The sequence below is a fragment of the Columba livia genome, chromosome 13 (assembly GCF_036013475.1).
Source record: "Columba livia isolate bColLiv1 breed racing homer chromosome 13, bColLiv1.pat.W.v2, whole genome shotgun sequence".
Classification (NCBI taxonomy): domain Eukaryota; kingdom Metazoa; phylum Chordata; class Aves; order Columbiformes; family Columbidae; genus Columba; species Columba livia.
The window spans coordinates 12,461,743-12,480,058 of NC_088614.1; the positions used below are offsets into that span (position 1 = coordinate 12,461,743).

General features: G+C 45.5%; 1 protein-coding gene across 1 annotated transcript in view; it reads right to left on the reverse strand.

Moving 5' to 3' along the window:
* The window catches only part of EDC4 (enhancer of mRNA decapping 4), a 35,407-nt gene extending 17,728 nt beyond the window's left edge, over positions 1-17,679 (reverse strand). Inside the window, exons 1-15 of the mRNA XM_065029127.1 lie at positions 17,492-17,679; positions 13,324-13,480; positions 12,151-12,262; positions 10,926-11,025; positions 9,164-9,353; positions 7,975-8,122; positions 7,336-7,440; positions 6,315-6,424; positions 5,651-5,734; positions 5,086-5,181; positions 3,947-4,049; positions 3,321-3,501; positions 1,471-1,543; positions 944-1,035; positions 105-301 (exon numbers count right to left, since the gene is read on the reverse strand). Coding sequence (XP_064885199.1) covers positions 105-301; positions 944-1,035; positions 1,471-1,543; positions 3,321-3,501; positions 3,947-4,049; positions 5,086-5,181; positions 5,651-5,734; positions 6,315-6,424; positions 7,336-7,440; positions 7,975-8,122; positions 9,164-9,353; positions 10,926-11,025; positions 12,151-12,262; positions 13,324-13,480; positions 17,492-17,570 — 1,827 coding nt within the window. The 5' untranslated portion in view covers positions 17,571-17,679. The remainder of the gene's footprint in view (positions 1-104; positions 302-943; positions 1,036-1,470; positions 1,544-3,320; positions 3,502-3,946; positions 4,050-5,085; positions 5,182-5,650; positions 5,735-6,314; positions 6,425-7,335; positions 7,441-7,974; positions 8,123-9,163; positions 9,354-10,925; positions 11,026-12,150; positions 12,263-13,323; positions 13,481-17,491) is intronic.
* Positions 17,680-18,316: the final 637 nt, after the last annotated feature.

Here is an 18,316-nt window from a genome sequence, read left to right on the forward strand (position 1 = left end):
TCTTCAGCCTATGAGAGTCATTACCGCCTAGAAAAAGTTCCCAAAAGTATCAAAATCCAAGCCCACCCCTTGCACCACCACCAACAGCGCTGCTCTCTGGTTACCTGTTGGAGAGATGCACTTGGTGTCATGAATGCATCTGGAGTCATCAGCTTAGGTTTGGCATCATTTGAGAGAGAGAGGAAATCTGCTGGTACAGGCAGATCAGCGATACGCCGCAGGTCTGGTTGAGAGCCGTGCACCGATCCTTTTTCGGATCCCAACCCTTCTGTGCTTAGATCAGCCATGTGATCTGGAAAGGCTTCCAAGGGAGAAAACCAAATCCATTTATAGGAAGTTCCCCCAAAAGCTAAGAGTTTAAGCTATGAATTTATGTCATTGCCTCCCATACTGGATTCCAAAAGGACAAGCAAAAACCCTGCTAACGAGAGCTAAGGGCAAGGCAAACCGTGTGTTGCTCTTACTCTTTGCAGGCTAAACAGTGCATGTTATCAGGCCTTGATAACAAAAGATCCAAGCTTGCTTTCTTCTCTAAACGCAAGGCCAGTTTAAGAGCCACATCCCACAATGGGAACAAACTAAAGGAGCACACTACACACAGCCCAGTCCGCTCCACTCCCAAAGCTCTGGTGTCACTCTAATCTCTTCCACCTAACAAGAGACAAACGTCAAGTTTCTGACACAAGTGCCAAATCACCTAGAAAGGTGAACTCAAGCATGCACAAAGCATTAGTGCTCCTCGCCTAACATGTCCCCATGCTCCACACTCACACTGGGCTCTAATCAAGTGTCCTGCTTCACAGCCAGTCCATATTCAGACCCCTTTTATGCAAAGACATCACTCTGTTACAAAGAAACACCCAAAGCTGCTCTCCTGCTGCCCCTTTGCAACAACCGTTAAAGGCTCAGAAATGCTAAAAATCAATTTATTGCAAATGCTCACCAAATTCGTCATGAGAGCCATGGGAAGGCATGGATGTGCTCATGTCAGGGCTATGAAGAGGCTGAAATCTAATCTGCACATCCTGTAGGGCCCTGAAAAAAGAAACAGGCATCTTTGATGAGAGTTTATGAATCACCAAGAGAAGTCTAACGCTTAGAAGATTCCTTTTCACAGAACTGATTCCATTGGAATACGCTTTAGTGTTTTCTGCCCATGACGGAAGAAGCAGAAGCTGATCCTCATTCAGCCATGTCACCCGGTTCTGGCACACAATGCATTTCAGAGACGTTTCCCAGCACTTATGAGCACTACTCTTTAAGTCACTGCTTACTCATGGTGACAAAAATACCAGCTTGCCACAGAACTATGCAGGGCTACTGCCTGATACGGCCATACTGAACACACTACAGCTAGAGATTTTTACAGGACAAAGTAGTTTTTGTTATGAGCAAAAGGAATTTGTAAGTTAAATTTCTATAGGTCAGTGCAGGATTAGGACGACCACAGGCAGTGGTCTGCATACTCACTTGGTGTGCACACAGAAGAGTTTTATCAGCACGCCTGCTGCTGATTCAACAGCCCCGGATCCCTGAGCACCTTCTGGAAATGAGACAAAAGGAAAATATGAAGCTGGATGGAAACTGCAGACAAACTACTAGAAAAACATCATAGCAGATGAACCAGAGAGCCAGCACGATACAGCTTCATCACTTCTCCAATTCTCAAGCAGATTCACCCTATTAAGGGCAAGTGTATCCTTCACTCCCTTTACTTTGCAATGAGAGCAACCACATTTGCTCTAATCTGCTCAAATAAGCCTCAAGGAAGAGGGGAGAAAAAAAAAAGATACCTCACTTAGTAAAGAGGAGGAAGCTGCCATGGATTTGTTCTGGCTGTTGAAGTGACTAGTTAGGTACATTTTAAGAGAGAAACGCCAGCTTACATCATACAGAAGTTCAGCGCTGAAAACATTCACTCACCATCTGTATCAGTCTCACTGCCAACAAAGCTAAGGAGGCTGAGTGGAAAAGATAAACCTAACTCCCCATAAAAAAAAATATATATTAGGCATTCCTATGTGAATTGTCCTAAATATCTGAGCAACAATTGGGGACCTGAAACTCCAGTCCCAGTCTGCTCCTGACTTGCTACACGTAGCTGCCATTTTTGCTTCTGCCACTTCAGAGCAATGCCACTACTACTGACAACATGAATTAACTGTAATTACGTACAAGAAGGGGTATAGGGGATCACATCATACCTGGACTACCACTACAGCTGTATCTTTCTAACAGGAAATACGTTAACGTCATTCAAAGATCTTTCCAAGTTTTACCAGCGGACAGGTAGGAGAGCGGGAGCAAACCAACACTTGAAGAGAGGCAGCAATCAAGGAAAGTCTACATATGACAGCTCTCCACAGGATTTACTGTCATATTTAGCGTAGTAACAGCCAGAAGACGACATCTCATGTGTTTCTCCTCTAAAAAGAGAGCTAGTTATTCACTTCCACTGCAAGAAGCTCTGTGGCTTGGGATTATGCCTTCCAGATGTGATGAAGAATCCCACCCTTTCGCTCAACTCAGACTGCATAACTGTCCTCACATACGTCACAGCTCTGCCGGCACGATTCAGAAGCAACCAACTGGTCTCCTCAGACCACGTGCTCACACCTCTGATGTTTAATTACACAGTATACTCAGACAAGCAGTCACACAAATATATCCTGCCAGTTATTCCAGGAACCCTTTTGCTTCTATGAGCCTGCATCAAACTGTGCTGGAGGAAGACACGGTCCTCTGCTGCCAGAGGAAGTCGTCCCCTGTGTTCTGCTGGGACAATGACACTACATGATCACAAAAGTATTGCGGCTCAGGTACAGAGCAGCTAATCTTGTACCTTAACCAAAGTGTCACTTGCAGGCAGTGAAGTTCATACAGCCCTGGAATACTTTTTTAATAACAGAAACACCTCAGCAGAGTTTTTATGTGCTAAGGGGCAATGGCTACAACCTGGATTAGTAGGTTCAGGTTCAACATTAAGGAATATTTTCTTTAGGCATGGGTGCAGCCCTGAAACAGGGCATCTGATCAGAGACAGAACTGTCATGTCTGGGGGTCTTCAAAATGCAACTAGATGAAGCCACAGGTGACTTGATCAGCCACCAGCAACAGCCCTGCTTCAAGCAGCAGGCTGGACCAGAAACATCCAGAGATCCCTTGTAACCAACTCTACTGTGTTTCCCTGCAGTACTCCAGCTGCAAAGGATGTATTTCGTATGGACTAAGAGAAAAGAGCCAGACATTCATGAGAAAGCCAAAACCAGTTAGGAAAGAAATCCCGAAGTCACAGCAGCCAAATTATTTTCATCACCTACCTACACATAAGTTGTCATTTTCCTCTTCTGCTGGGAGCACTTCGGTGTGCCTTAACCGGCAGCGGCTCACTGCCTGGATGCCAAAGCTGAGCACTGGGTGGGTAAGGAGGAACTCGGAGATGGAGCTGAAATAAGCTTTTCCCTCCTCTTGGTTCTGCATCAGCTCCATCACATACAAGACCTGGAAGAATCAGAAACAGTAAGTCACTGAGCAACTGTGTGGACTACAAAGCTCAGCAATGGAACGAGATCTGGGACAACTGGAAAAATGTGAGAAATAAAGCCTGGGCCATTTAAACTTGAAACAACACACCCAGGGGAACCACAGTAAGCACACATACTATCCCAGTCGAAGTTGGTGAGGAATGCAATCCTGCTGTGCCAGACACAGATGTCTCCAAATGGGAGTTTTACTTTAGGGTGAGAAATCATCCTGAAGCCTCCTCAGAATTAATCAGGTGAATTGTTATTTGTCACCTTATAGTAAAATAGCCAAGGCAAAGTTCTGCATTTTTAGCTATTACAGTGCAAATCCCAGACCTAGGCAGCAGAAACAGTCACACAGATGGTAATTTCTCCTTCTATCACCATTACTCACACAGGCAGCAATAAAATGAACCACCTACTTTTCTTTGCACATCACTCAGTATCAGATATTCAGCGGAGAGGTCCAGGCAGACTTTCAGGCTGGGAAGAATACTCATGGAGCTGAAGATGTCAGGAGAAAAGCTATATCCACAAACGAGAGATGAGGGGTGCAGAAAGCAAGGCAGATTAGCACAACCAGAATGACTGCCACGAAACCGCACTATTAAAAAAAAAATCTTAAGGAGTTTACAGCCATATTACAGTGCAACCACCCACCAGAACAAAAACATTATTGTGGAAATCAGTGTGGACTTCAGCTAAGAGATCAGCAAGGAGATCACATAATAGGATCTAGATATAGATTCTGAACACTTAAGTGAAAGATGACAGTTTGTCATTACTTAACACGTTCCACATTCATAGCAGGACAACAGCCAATGCTACAGATTTAAAACCAAAAATCCACCAAACCAAAATAACCATTCCATAGGTTCTGGACCCTCTGTAGTATAAGGTGGAAAAAGCAGCACTAAGCCGTATGCTGTTTCTTCTCACTTTAAGAGGGCAATTCAGAAGTGAATTGCATACATGTACGTGCATGTGATCAGAGAGGCCACGATCCAGCAGCAGAAATGTAAAACGAAGGAACACAAGTTGAGTGACTAAAGTGGAATTTGAACTTCTGGACCTATATGGCTCGGCAAATAAACATTGTGTAACTACAGGTTAAGCTCTGTCAGCGTAGCAGCCTCTCATTATTTAAATCAGAAAAAGCAGTAAGAGGAAGAGATGCTAGATTGGTTATTGAATATCCAGTATTTTTGCAGAAGAAAGCTCTCAAGGAGTGCAATTTGGGATGCCTCTCCTCATGCTACAGGTATGTCTATGCTCTACAGATCAAAGTGAAGACAACAGGCCTTGGTAACACCAAGGAGACCGTACAGAACGATCAACCTCCCCTGCCTTGCCCAAGCTTGACCTGACTGTCACAGCCCTGAGAGCTTCCAACCAACAGGTCAGATTGGCAAAGGAGGTGGCTCTGACGGGCTGGAGGAGACTCCATCACAGATCAGGAATCACCTTTGCAAAGTATTCCTGGAAACTGAGGGCTTTGTTACAACCCACTGCTCAAAGTCAATCCAGTCCTTCAGGGGAGTTGGGTTATATCAACACCTACCGGACAGTCTGCAGACAGGTCCAAGACACGGTGCACCACATCTTCAGCTCTCTATTCTGATCTGCACCTGTGATGAGAAACCTCCAGAAGGGAACCCTGTAAGCACAACAGAATTAAGTTCTCTTAGAGAAGGTCTGCTCCTTCTCATGAGGATGTTTCACTGAAAACTTCCTCACAAGCTGATTTTGCCCAACCGTGTCTTTAAGTTTCCAGAAAATCTCTGTTTTTGAAGCAGATTAGAAACCACCGTAGCTCCCAAGAACCTTAAGGCCACAACAGACTGAAGAAACAATAAAATTTTAAAAAAATTAACAGCCCCCCCCCGCCAAACAAACAAAAAATCCCCACACACATCTACTTTTTCATCAACTGCAGTAGAAATTTGGAGGATAATAGGCCAGTTAGAACTGGACATGCCACAAACCTGAAAGGACTCATCAACTTAGAATTCTCATTACTTTCATGGAATTGATGCTGATTTTTTTACAAGTACAATGCAGTTACAAGGTAGAGTTAGAAGACACTACTGAAGTTTGATGATGCAAATACTAGATAAGGGACTTACTCTGGGTCTTGCTTTTTATGGTTATCACAGAAGAGCAGGCAGGAGAGAGGCCTACCATCGTGAGGTTTCCACTCATGAAGACATCTAAGAAAGAATCAGAAAAAAATGTGTGTGCAGCGAGTAGTAAATGAAGAATATATGAAGTGGGTGCTGAACACATTACCCCTTGTCCAAAGGCAGCATTAAGTCAGCAGCCACCAAGGGCTATCAGCTTGCAGCTGTTTACAGCCCTGTATAAAATAATGAGATCACAGCCCATGCAGCCATAGATTGTGACCAAAAAATAAAATCAAATGATGGTATTTGGTTTGGTGTCTTAACAAGGGCACAATACATAAAAGTCAACACTGAGAAGAACAGCTCAGAGAAGCTTTCTGCATTTACATGGACATTGCAAAAGCGTCTGACTACAGGCTGTGCACAGCACAGAAGTCCTGGCTCCAGACACAGCTCTTTGCTTTTTTTCTAAGCTCACCAAACCTTGAGCACCCATGATATTCAGTGGTACAACTCTTCTGCAACAAATTACTTTACAAATATTCACCCTCTACTGTTATAATGCCCTGACAATGACCATTACAGGTGATTCTGTAACAAGGCAATTCTCACAGAGAAAACACTGTTTTCTGTTCCGAGATTCTTCATTTTCTAACTCTCCAGTTACCTTGGCTCATCTTGCCCCTCAATATAGATCTGCCAGAATTTGACAAAACCATCGTGGCTTGCTGTGGCCAACACAGTTCCATCTGGAGAAAGCGCTCCCTCGCTCAGGCACTAAACAGAGAGAGGAAAAGACACAGAAAACTGATTTCATAGCTTTCTATGGAGAAAGAGTACTCTCGTCAATCAGGAATTTGACAAAGAGTCTGGTAGCAAAGGAGGTCAGAGTGATTTCTAACGGACATCAACACTGATTCCTTCACTGAAAAATTGACAGGACTCTTTTTTTTTAATTTGTAATAATAACTAGCAATTGCCTTTTCCAGACAGCAAACTCAAATACAATGGATTGTGCTGCTACTGTTCTCACTGCTACTCATGTTATGAAGAGAGCTCATTTTGTTTTGAGATCTTCTGGCTTTTCACAGTCATTACTGTTTCACAATCATAATTGTTTCATCTAACTGACAGAATTTCTTTATCATCATCCTGTTCAAAAAGTGGAATTTGACTCTTTCCAATTGTTTCTTTTAGGTTCAAAATATCACCTACTGGATACTCAGCTGCAGTCCCGGTCCACTGTACTCACAGATGTAACTATATTCATTAGGGGGATGACAGAAGAATAAAGATTACATCGGGGTTAAATTTGCCCTTCTCATCCAGCAGTAAACCACAGCAGCGTTCCATTTACCAGAAGATATCACAAAATAGTTGAAATACAGCCAAGATTGTCAAATAGGCCCTTGGAAATATAGATGAGTTTTTTTCAAGCGCCATTTTCAAAGCTACACATTCATCTTGGCTCTTCAAACAAGGGTTCCTTACCAAGTGTGTGTGTATGTGGCCAGCAGATGGTGGGTGACAGTGTGGATGGGTAAGAAACAGTTTTGATTATTTTGTTTTTTTACAGTCAACTGTTCTAAGAACTGCAGCTCTTGAGACACTGTAACCTACAGAAAACCAAAGTGATCTGTAGCAGTCAGCTACGTGATGGCAATAAAGAAAGCAGAACAGGTTTATACCGTGCTGTGGCCTTTCACTACGATGAAGCCTTCTTTGATGCTGGGCACTTCCACTGGCCAGGAGCTGTTGTTTGCTCGGATTATGTCCAAATCCCACACCTCTGCCTGGAAAAGAAACAGGTGGGCACACAGGTTTATTTCTACAACTACCAGTCTGATCCAGTGGAGAATTTATTTTATTTTATATCCTCGCATACCAGCCCAACAGCAAGTATGTGACAGAACCCTTCCCATCTCCACCCAATTTGGCCATTAGACGCTTTTCTGGCACCCAGTCTTACATTAAGTACTGGGAACTGCTCTTGGCAGTTGTGGTTGCTGCTCACCAAGCCCACTCCCCTGGGAACTGGTTCAGCCCGAACAGACAAGTGATGCCTCTGGCTGTCCACATTTTCTAGTGGTTTTGCTATTTGACACTGAGCAGAAGTTACCACTTTCCTTCCTCCTGAGCCCCACAGAAAGATCAGCAGGACCTCTCCTGGGAAGAGAGGAATCCCCACATCTCATATTACAGGAGGATCTGCAGCACAAACTAGACAGGAGTCTTTAGAGCTGTAACCATACTGGCTCCTTCCTTCATTAGATTCTCTCCCTCTAAAGGTAATAAGGGACAACATTTCTAAAGCACAGTTTCCTTACCCTGTCCTCGTGCAACAATGCCAGCGTCTGACTTCCCTCTTCACCACTCTCTTCGTTATCATCTGGGATGAAAGGGCACCAGATGATTCTTCGAGAGGTGTTCAAGGGGGTATTGTCAGGTCGCTTGATGTTAACCAAGATCTCCTCTCTGATCACCATCGTTAAGGAATGTAACACACTATGGACGCTACTCAGGCTTGGTCCTCTGGTAAATACTATTAAACTTCAAGCTTTTTTCAGATCACTGAGATTCAAAAAGAAATCAGGTAAAAGGATTCTGCAAAGAAAGCAGACAAGCTAGCATTTCATCACTGGCAGAAGAGGTTAAGCTTACAAAAGGTAAAAGATTCTCATCATTTTCTCTTGCAGATTGCAGACAGGGATAGCATAAGCAGAACAGGAGTGCACAGCCACATCTGAATGTGCAATCCGCGTGACTGCTGGTGGACAGATTAAATTATTTCAGCTAGCATTGCAACAACACTACCATAGAAAGACACAACAGCCACCACACTGCCCCACAGGCTGAGTATTCTGGTCCACCCATACAAATCAGATCTCAAACAAACTACAACCACCTTTGCTCCAGGTGCTTTTGAAATTATGGTATACAATTGAAATTAAGAAGTCACAACCTAACCTGACACAACTCCATAGACTAACATGTTTCCCAAAAGCATCAAGCAGTCACTCCTAGAATTCACTGTGGCAATGAATCCAACACTAAAAATAAATTTCAGGACCACCAAAAGAAAAGTGGTGACAGGTTTGGAAGGAAGTTAGTGAGCGGGGAAAAAACTATTACATCCTCTTTCCCAGAAAAGTAACTGAAGAGTTAGAACCAGACAAACACGAGTAAAAAGCCTTGTCACATTGTCAAGGTGACACTGTCGATGTGTAATGGCAGCTAGTACAGACTGACACTTCTAACTGACTACTTTTGCCTGGATCAGAAGGAACACTGAGGTGTTACTCCTAGATTTTCAAGTTACACGTGATTTCAAGTAATGGTTGTGCTGAACACAGGTACAGGTTGACTGATTTGATACTCTACACGGGACAGAACCATCAACCTTCCCCCTGCAAGCTGCTATTCTGGAAAGGCTAGGAAATAAGTCACAATTTTGAGGTTGTATTCACCTCTAACCATTACACAAAGACTGATATGAGGTGTATTTTGACAAGATACTGGATTTTGTCTTTATCCATGGCCAGGCGCCAGACAAAAAGGTTGCCAGCCTCATCCAGGCAGGCCAGTTGGTTGGAGTTGAGATGAGCAAAAGCCAGGTCTGCCACGCCGCCTGTGAATCCTTTCAGCAAGGTCCGCTCAGCAGTGCTGACGCTCAACACCCGCACCATAGCGGAGCCATTAGTGGCAGCTGCAGAAAAGAGAGAGGGAGAAGTCACCATTTATCCGTGTGGTTTCCCCACAGGACCCCTTTGCTTCCAGGCATCAGCACTTGCAGCACCCATCAGCTGTCACTGACAGCACACTGAAAACCCACAGCAACAGGTACCATGTTAACAAGCCTTTTCAGGATCCAAGGTACACACACAAATATCCACTGCACTTTTCAGCTTTGGTGCAGAAGACTGGAACAGCAGCATCAAGAAGTACTTTATCCACCCTGAAAGGGCAGCTTAATTCCCCATATCTTCTACAATTTCTTAAGCACCTCAAATTCTAAGTTGCTCTACTTAAAAAAGTCAATACAAGTTGACTTCTTGTGATTCTCTGGATTATTCTCATCAAAGATGCCTTCATTAAATGCAAGGCCTAAATCTTTATCCTGAGCTCATGACAAAGCTACCAAACCTCCAAGACTGACCTCCAGTAACAGTGAATCAATTTTAACTGCAATTTCATTTTCAGTAACTGGAGCAAAGGAATCCCTGAGAGGCAGGTAGCTCAAATACATCTTCTGTAAGGGGAAGTTTAAAAGCATAAAAAGTCACCTGGCAAAGAGAACTACTTTTTGGCTTATGTGACTGAAATGAACATGTTTTAGAGCACGCACACACCAAGCAAAGTTTCAAACTTCCTCATTACAGACAAACATGGCTACAATGCAGGCAGTCTTATGAAGACCATATTGTTTCCACTTCTTGATGCCCAAGCCAGCCCTAGCAGACCACTCAGTCCTCTGTAGTGTTACTGCACCCAAGCTTTGATATGTTAAAAAAAGGGTGAGATGCCCTAAGGCTCCTCTAAAATAACCTCAGTTAGGAAAAAACACAGAAGCAGAGTAGTGGATTTCATTAAAGGCCAAACAAACCAATTGGTGCCAGAACTAAGAAGAAGGGGAGAGCTGATGGAGCCCTCCACACTGTATGGTGATATAAAAGCAGAGATGTTGCAAAGAGCAAAGTGTTCATTTCTTTCAGGTATGTTGTGAAACAATCTTCCCCTGCGTTGTTCTGCTTTTCCCTTCTTCCTGCAGAACACACTGCATTTGCATTGCTCTTTGGCTCCTCTAAATTTAGCTTTAAACTCAACTCTAAATTTATGCAGGCAAATCCATCCCAAACTGCTCAAATTACCACAGAGCTGTTTCTCAGCTTAGCTACAGAGAAGCTCGTTTACTGCATAAGTATTTAATTAGAGGAGTAATCTGAACATCAGCTTACTATCCAACGAAACTGATACAATCCTTTACCTTTTCCTCCATCCCAACTGAGTCCTTCTGTTTCTTTTATTTCACACATCAGAAAAGCTTTCCTTCTCCATGGAAACTCTCCTACAGCATCAACTTTTCCCTCCCTTGTAGCTCAGCCCCACTTATATTCATATTAGAACAGCACCCTGATATTGGTATTTCAAGAGTGTTAAAATTATTGCCAGTTACCTTTTTCTGATGTAAACTTTTAGAAATACACAGAGCAAATGCCTCTTTTAGAAATACACAGAGCAAAAGAATACAAATCACATCCAAGACAAGAAGGTATCTCACCTCTAATGGCATAAGCCAGGTAAGAGTTTGAAACAGCTATCAGATTGCCATAATAGTATTTCTGCTCCCAGTCATATCTAGCAACAGGCTGAATTTTCACCTGCTCAAGAGAAAGAAAATAAAGCATGAGAAGTGTCTCAAATTAACATTTTCCTGGAACAAACTTGCAAAATATATTATTTCCTCCAGGGAAGACCTGTAATGCTTAATAGGAACTGTTAGCAGCTGGTAGGAAGAATTGCATATGGCATACCAGGTAGCAGAGCCCTGAACATTAAAAGTTCTGGAGGCTGATGAATATTTTCTTCTATTGCAAGAAAGAATGAAACTCACTGAATTTATCATTCTGCAGAACAACACTTGACTCTGCAAGTACAGCAAAGCAGCCTTTACCTCTTTATTAGCACTGTGTCTGGACGCCCAGTTCTTGGAAACTGTTTTGAAATACAGAAATATATTTGCTGCATGGGCACTTGCTTTTTTGGTTTCAATACTGCTTTCCAAGAAACTGAGAGTCCCATTTTTATTTTATAAGCGTTGTCTCTGCAAGCAAAGAATTAAATACTGTGGACGTTATGGCAGCAATCCTTCCCTTTCACTTTTCTCTTCAGTATCATCTATGAAAAACATTGATAACATGGTACAGTATTTATTTGCAAGCTCTGAGATCCCTTAATTCATCGCACATCAAAGAACAAAATTATATAATATGGAAAAGTGCTGAGAGGATCAAGACCACAGCTCTCTCTCCCAACTACTAGCCCTGGTTCTGAGCACGTCTTAGCACTCTGGTACAGCACCAGTTCTAGTCTCAGCATTCGGGTTCTTCTGCAGCCCTGATGTGCTGGGGGGAGCTTTCAGCAGGACCAAGGCCAGCAAACTATCAAGAGCAACCCTCCCTCCGTAGTGAAGACCTTCCAGTGAAGAAACTATCAGAAGGAAAACCTTGTTTGTGAAGGAAGGGCACTTTCCTAAGAATCTACAGCTTAGATCATGAACTTATTCCTGAGAATTAGAAGATAACTTGGCCAGACTCTGGAATAACAGTAACAAACAGTTACAAAAAAGACCTTTCTCCCTTTGTTCAGCTTTTTGACACACTTCCATGCAATTACAAACTCACACAACACAGAAAAGCAGATATCCATTTCTGTTTAATGTGTTCAAGCATGAGCTGATGTGACTAAAAGTAAGAGACAAAACTATGCTTTCTCTTGTTCCTTACCTTGTTACTCCCTCTGGCCTTACTGGTGATGCTGGAATCACTGCTGGCCACTATCTCCACATCTTTTGCTGATATCACTATGCAAGTGGAGCTGTCATCACCAGAAAGGCAGCTTTTAAGAAAAACAAAGGGGAAAAAAAAAATAAATCAGACAGGACTCATAGGAAGAGAGGTCAGATATTTGCTATTCATGAATATCTGTGCATCTAGGATGTGTGAATTGAACAACTGAGAACAGAAACTACTTTCAGTTAAGAGTCTCCCTTCCCCACACGCCACAGGTTTGAGGGCGTCAAACACCTGGTTTGTTCAGCTTAAAAACCTCCAGCCTATTTGACCTGAGCACAGACTTATATTTGGTTAAAGTAGCCTTGATTACTTACTACTCAGCATTGGAAAGTACAAAGAGACCAAAGCCAACCAGTTGAATCTCATCAACACCAGCTTGTGCTGGTTGTGGTTCTCAGGGCATCCCTTCTCAAAACTATGACCAGAGAACCCCCAAATATGCTACTTAAAAGGCTCTGATGTTAAGAGTCAGTGTATGAAGGTAAGTGTTACACTAATTAGACTGATGTGGATTTGTATTAATACTCCCATGACAAATCCAAAGTATTCTATATGCATATGTTCTCTTGCATACAAGCAGTAAAAGCACATGTGCTGTCCAAAACACACTGATGCACGACTCAGCAGAGAGCCGGGCAGAAATCCAGCTCAGAACCATTTGTCCTGCGTTAAGTTACAGATAGAAATACTTCTGCAAGCACAAGGTGGACCGTACTGTGAACTAGTGTAAGTTACCCCTCAGGTAACCTGGGTCCCAGAAGGAGTACAGCTGGAGGTCTCCATAAGAACCCTAAGCTTCACTCAGAGCCCTGCTAATTTACCTCCATTCCAACTTGCAATGTCCGCCACGTGGCCAGTCCTGCTCCCTTCCTCTCTAAACAGTTCTGCTGATATTCTTGAGTTCCTGAGCAGAAAGGATGGCCAGCTCCGTGCATCAGCCTCACAAAACCTACAAAAGCTCTGATCAACAGCATGGACTCCAAACTGTCACCTCAACTCAGTGTAAAACTCACTGTCGGATTCCTCGCATGTTTGTCCAGGCTCACCAGAATTAATTTTTAATCATTTTCTACTCACTCTCATCCTTTATTTGGCAAAACTTACATGACTTGCTTCTCCTGCAGGGCTCCCAGAGAGATGCTGCGATGGACTGGCTTAGCCAAAGAAGGTCCATCTCCGGCCACGATGGGATCAGGCACCAGCAGTCCATTCAGGTCTCCGTTATATGAATTGGACGGTCTCTGGTTCTCATTCACGGAACCTAAGAGGAAAAAAAGATCAATGTGCACAATATTCATTTAAAAGAAATAGCACTGCATTAAATACACTGCCTCCAGATAGTTTTTGTCAGGTTCTACTGGTCTATCAGGTAGAATACGCTGAATTGGCTGGGAAAAGTGCTCTTCTCCAAAAAGGATGTCTAAGAGACCTTCCATATAAGAAACTGATCTCCAAATAAACAAGTGAAGTCATAGCTCTTTTATCACACAAGCAATCCCAGCAGAACAGAAAAACACCAAAGAACAGGTACCAGGAACTTAACAGATTCAAGGAGCAAATACTCTTAGATCAAAAAGACTATGTTGTTAATTCACATTTACTGAACCAGGTGCCAGACCAAAGAGTTTTTGAAAAGTCGCTCCCAGCCTTCATGCCCGCAGAGAGATCTCCGAAGTCCAGCAACACAGTGGCTGGTTACACCATTTGGGGTTGGCTGGATATAATACAACTGTTACTTTCCAAAACCAGCTTCTTACTGAGACTTGATCTCAAAGTACTGGCATTCAGATAACTTCGCTATGAAACTGCAGCTGTGCCTATAGGATTCCCATATTTTTCCCTTGGTCAACTAGCCACACAGAAGTTTACAACACTCGAGTTCTGCGTAAAGCCACCATTTGTTCAGAGTTTCAGCTGTGCTTTGAAGAGTGCAAGTGCCCTGCCCTCAAATACCTGGGCTAGCACAAGCTGCCTGGTGGCCTGTATGTCTTCTGAAGGCTTTTAGAAGGGGACAGATGAAACAGGGGGTGAAGGAGATCCATCCTTTTATTTCACCAGCAAGGTGAATAGTTGACGACCCCCATTGGAGAGCAAGCCCTGTCCATCTGCACTTACACATCACTACAGTGAAGTCAAAGCCTCCTCTCACGGCAAAATCCTCGCCTGAAATTTTCTCTGGGTTTGAAAACTGAAATTTCGTATACTGTTGCCAGGTAACAACTGCTGCTGAGCTCCTGCAAAATGGCTGCTCCCAGCACCAGAAGCTCCACAGTTACTGGCATACGTAACAAACTTAAACATAACCGTGGGCAAGAGGCACATCCTTTGAAAGCAAGACAAGCTTTCAGTCATCAAACAGGCTTTAACATATCAGGACGAGTGCTGCTGCCTACAGAAACAACTGTAACTATTTCATATTTGCCAGAAGAATATTTGAAACTTGCCTATGAACAAAGTTATTAAATCAGCAAGGACACTATGAGCACACAGAGGCTGTGCAGCGGCAGGGTATCCCAACGCAGAGGGTGTTTGGGTGCTCTCCTCAGCTGACCCTCACTGTGTGAAGAAAACGGCAGTGACGCTTACATAGCACGAGGAAACTTCAGGCCAGGGAACAAGACCCTGTAACCACCTCACACACCTGTGCCATCCTTGCTGTTGCAAGATAAGTTGTGCCCCTTATTCCTACATCATATGGTGGGTGCTTGTCCAGATGTAGCAACTTCCATCGACTGCAATTTATCCTTTGCAACAAAAAGCAGGAAAATATCCACTACATAAAAAGCATCCAGGCTGCCAGAGAAAGATGATACTTTGCTCTATTTGCAGCAACGGAATAGCGCACAAAAGTATCTCTGCTCTTTTATGGACAGCAGGACTGTGATGTTTGTTCCATGGGAAAGGGACGGAGGAAACATTCCACAGAGGCTGATGGGCACAACAACAGTGCACTTAAGCTCAGGAATGGACTGAGCCCTTCACTGTCTTAACGGGAGCCAGACAAGCACAGGTGCTGCCTGCACACAGTCCTGAAGGCATAAAAGAAGGGAAAAGGCTCAGCGTTTAGTAGGTACAGGAACAAAACCAAAGTGTTAACCTAGACTAGTAGATTTACACCTTCAAAGTGAAGGAAGTGCAGCTGTTTTCATTAACTTTTTAAAGAGCAGGAAAGCTGGAGCAATCAGAACCAAGACACTGAACTTTTTCTGCTCCCCCCCTGCATCACAGACACTACTTTGTTATAAACGGTGACTTCCCTGACAAACGCCACACGAGTAGGGTGAGCCCACATAACACCTGGTTATCAGCAGAGATCGCAGCATGGATTGAAGCATCTGGCACTGGCAGCCTGTCTGTGTGTCCCAGCGGAGAGGTCCACGGTCTGGTCACGCAGCTCCTCTGTGCTGAGGGCACGGCGTCAAAAAAGGGCAAGGGCAAGTGAAGCAACGGGTGATGTTTGCCAAAGCGGGGAGAAAACTGTGTCAAGAGAGACTGAGGGGCTGCATTGCATTTTCACAGTCACCAGAACCAGAAGAACTAAAAAAGTGTTGTAACAGTTGTAAACTCTGTAGTATTTCTTGTCACCTGCCTGGACAGCATGCAGAGTAACAAATTGCTGCTCAAACCTACATGCACCTACTACTGTAAAAACTTCTTTGTGGCAGTAACCTTGGAAAGCAGCTACACTGGTCCCTGCTGGGTATTAGAATCTGAAAGTGAAACCCAGGGCATAACAGAAACCAGAGCTAGAGAGGACCCTGGCCACAGCAACATTATGCCAGACAAGGCTGGCCCTACACATGGCAATTCATGAGGCTGTTTCTATTCTCATTCAGAAGCCCTGAAGCATCCCCTAGTTTCCCTTTCCTTTGACTTCCTAACAGGATTTTCAGAGGCTTTCAGTTAACAAAAAACTACTCTTGTTCTTCATTTTGTTATGTCCAGTTCTTTGTTCTTCTTTCAAGTCTATTTGCCACTACCCAGGCAGTGATTTCTGCTGAGGACAATCACAGGTCCCTCATTGCATAATTCACTGTGCATTTGCTCCTTTTCCTCTCAACTGCCTTCTTGTGCACTGGAGTTGACATCGAAGGTATAAAGAGAACGCATACGAAAGAAGAAGAAGTAAAAGAAATAAGTCATACTCAGTAAATAACTCCTTTGCTTCATCCAGCGATAGAAGCTGCTTCAGAGGAAAGTCAAGTCACCTTGAGAGAAACATTTCCAACCATGGCAGATCCTTTCATTTCAGCAATTGCTTGTGAAACAAGTGCTCCCCATCCCTGCATTGAGTTTTCCTGTCAGTCTTTCAAGTACAGAGCACTGTGCTCTGAAGGAAAAACATATTTTCTTCCAAGAATTATAATCCAAGAACACCCAAGTGCTCCAGAAATAAGAGAAACTGCTTCACATAGTTTCTCTATGGGCAGTAAAACTAAGGAAGCTCCTGCAGGTTTGTTCTATCACCTCATGTGTCTCTACATGCCACCCACAACAATCCTGCGTCCAGCCGCTCAACCTTTCGGCCAAGCAAAAGGCAGCACATGTGGTAGTTGCTTTGGAGGTGGCACATCTGTACTGACACTCAGGACACTTGGAAGCTACGTTACTCCTACCTTCGCCTCCAAAAGGGCACGAGCACAAATTCTACACAGAGGCTAGGGAGTTTTTTTTACAAAATATTTATGGTCTCAGTCTTCTCCAGGTTATTTTCTCATCAGGCTTGAACGGGGCACTGATCAGAGAGGCCAGATAGCCCCGTTCACAGAGCCCAGCAAGACACTCTAGGAAAAACTCGAAGTATTCTCAAAACGGGGCAAATCTGTGTGTGGGAGGACAGTGCAGTTCGGTTCCCAGCAGTGATACCTCTCAGATAAAACGGGCCCCGAATCCCGCAGCACAGGGAGCTCCGGGTCCCAGCAGAATGATCCTCTCCCACATGCGATGCTCCGGCCGGGCCGCCGGCTCCTCTCCCCCCGCGGCTGCTCCACAACCCCCGCTGCCGCCCGGGGCTCCTTGGGAGCGGCAGCGCCGAGCGGCACCCCCCGGCCCAGGCGGGACGGAGCCGGCGGAGGGAGATGCCACCGGTGCCCCGAGCGGGGAACGGGTCCGGCGTGCAGCCGCCTCACAGACGGCGGGGCCGCGGCAACCGGCTGAGAAGGGTCCCGCAGCCCCATTCCGGGACAGGGCAGCGCGGTCCCCGGCCCTGTGCGACGGCCCCGCCCCGGCCAGGCCCACGGCCTCCGGCGCACCCCCAGTCCCGGCCCCTCACCTCCCGGCCGGTCCAGCTTGAGGATGTCCCGCAGGTGCTGGGTCGCGTCCTCGATGTCGATGCTGGAGGAGGAGGCCATGGGGCCCGGCCCGCTTCCCGCCGCCCGCACAACCGCCAGCGCGCTGCCCCGGCCCCGCCGCCCACGCTTCCGCCTCCGGTCCGGGCTTGGTGCGCCGGGCGGAAACCGCCGCCGGGTTGGCGCGTTCCGGGCGCGGCGGGGGCGGAGCCAGCCGGCCCTGGGCGGGGCGGGATCGGCGGCGGATCCCACCCGGCGGCCCCGAGCGGCGGGGGCGGCCCCGAGCGGCGGGAGCTGCCGGGGGGCTCCCGCGCCGCCCCCGTCCTTCCTCCTTCCTGCCCGTGGGGCCGGCGGCCCGCTGAGAGGGGCGGCTGCCGCGGGCCTCAGGGGTCACACCGGCGCCGGTCCCTCAGGCACCGTGTCAGCGCCCCCGGTACCATCCCCACGGGCTGCGTACAGCGCCGTGTGCGATACCTAAAGTCTCACACATAACGGGTGAAGACAGGTTGTTTAGGGGGGGAACATAACCCCAAAGTGCTGCCTCGCCCACTGACCGGCGGCAGGTTTGGCCTCTCTCCCCACAGGCCTCTGGCTCACGAGGTGACTGTGGGGGCTCAGGCTCGGTGCAGTAAACGTGGGCGCGAAACACAAGAGACAGCAAATCCGATTGGATGTATCAGGCCCCAAAGTGACCTGCGGGTGTCCAGAAATATTAAGCAATACTGATTTGGAAACACCGGTGGTTGTCTTTTCCAGGTAAGGAATAAGAAGTGAACACATAGAGAAAGGCAGGAGAAAGAGCCGCAGAA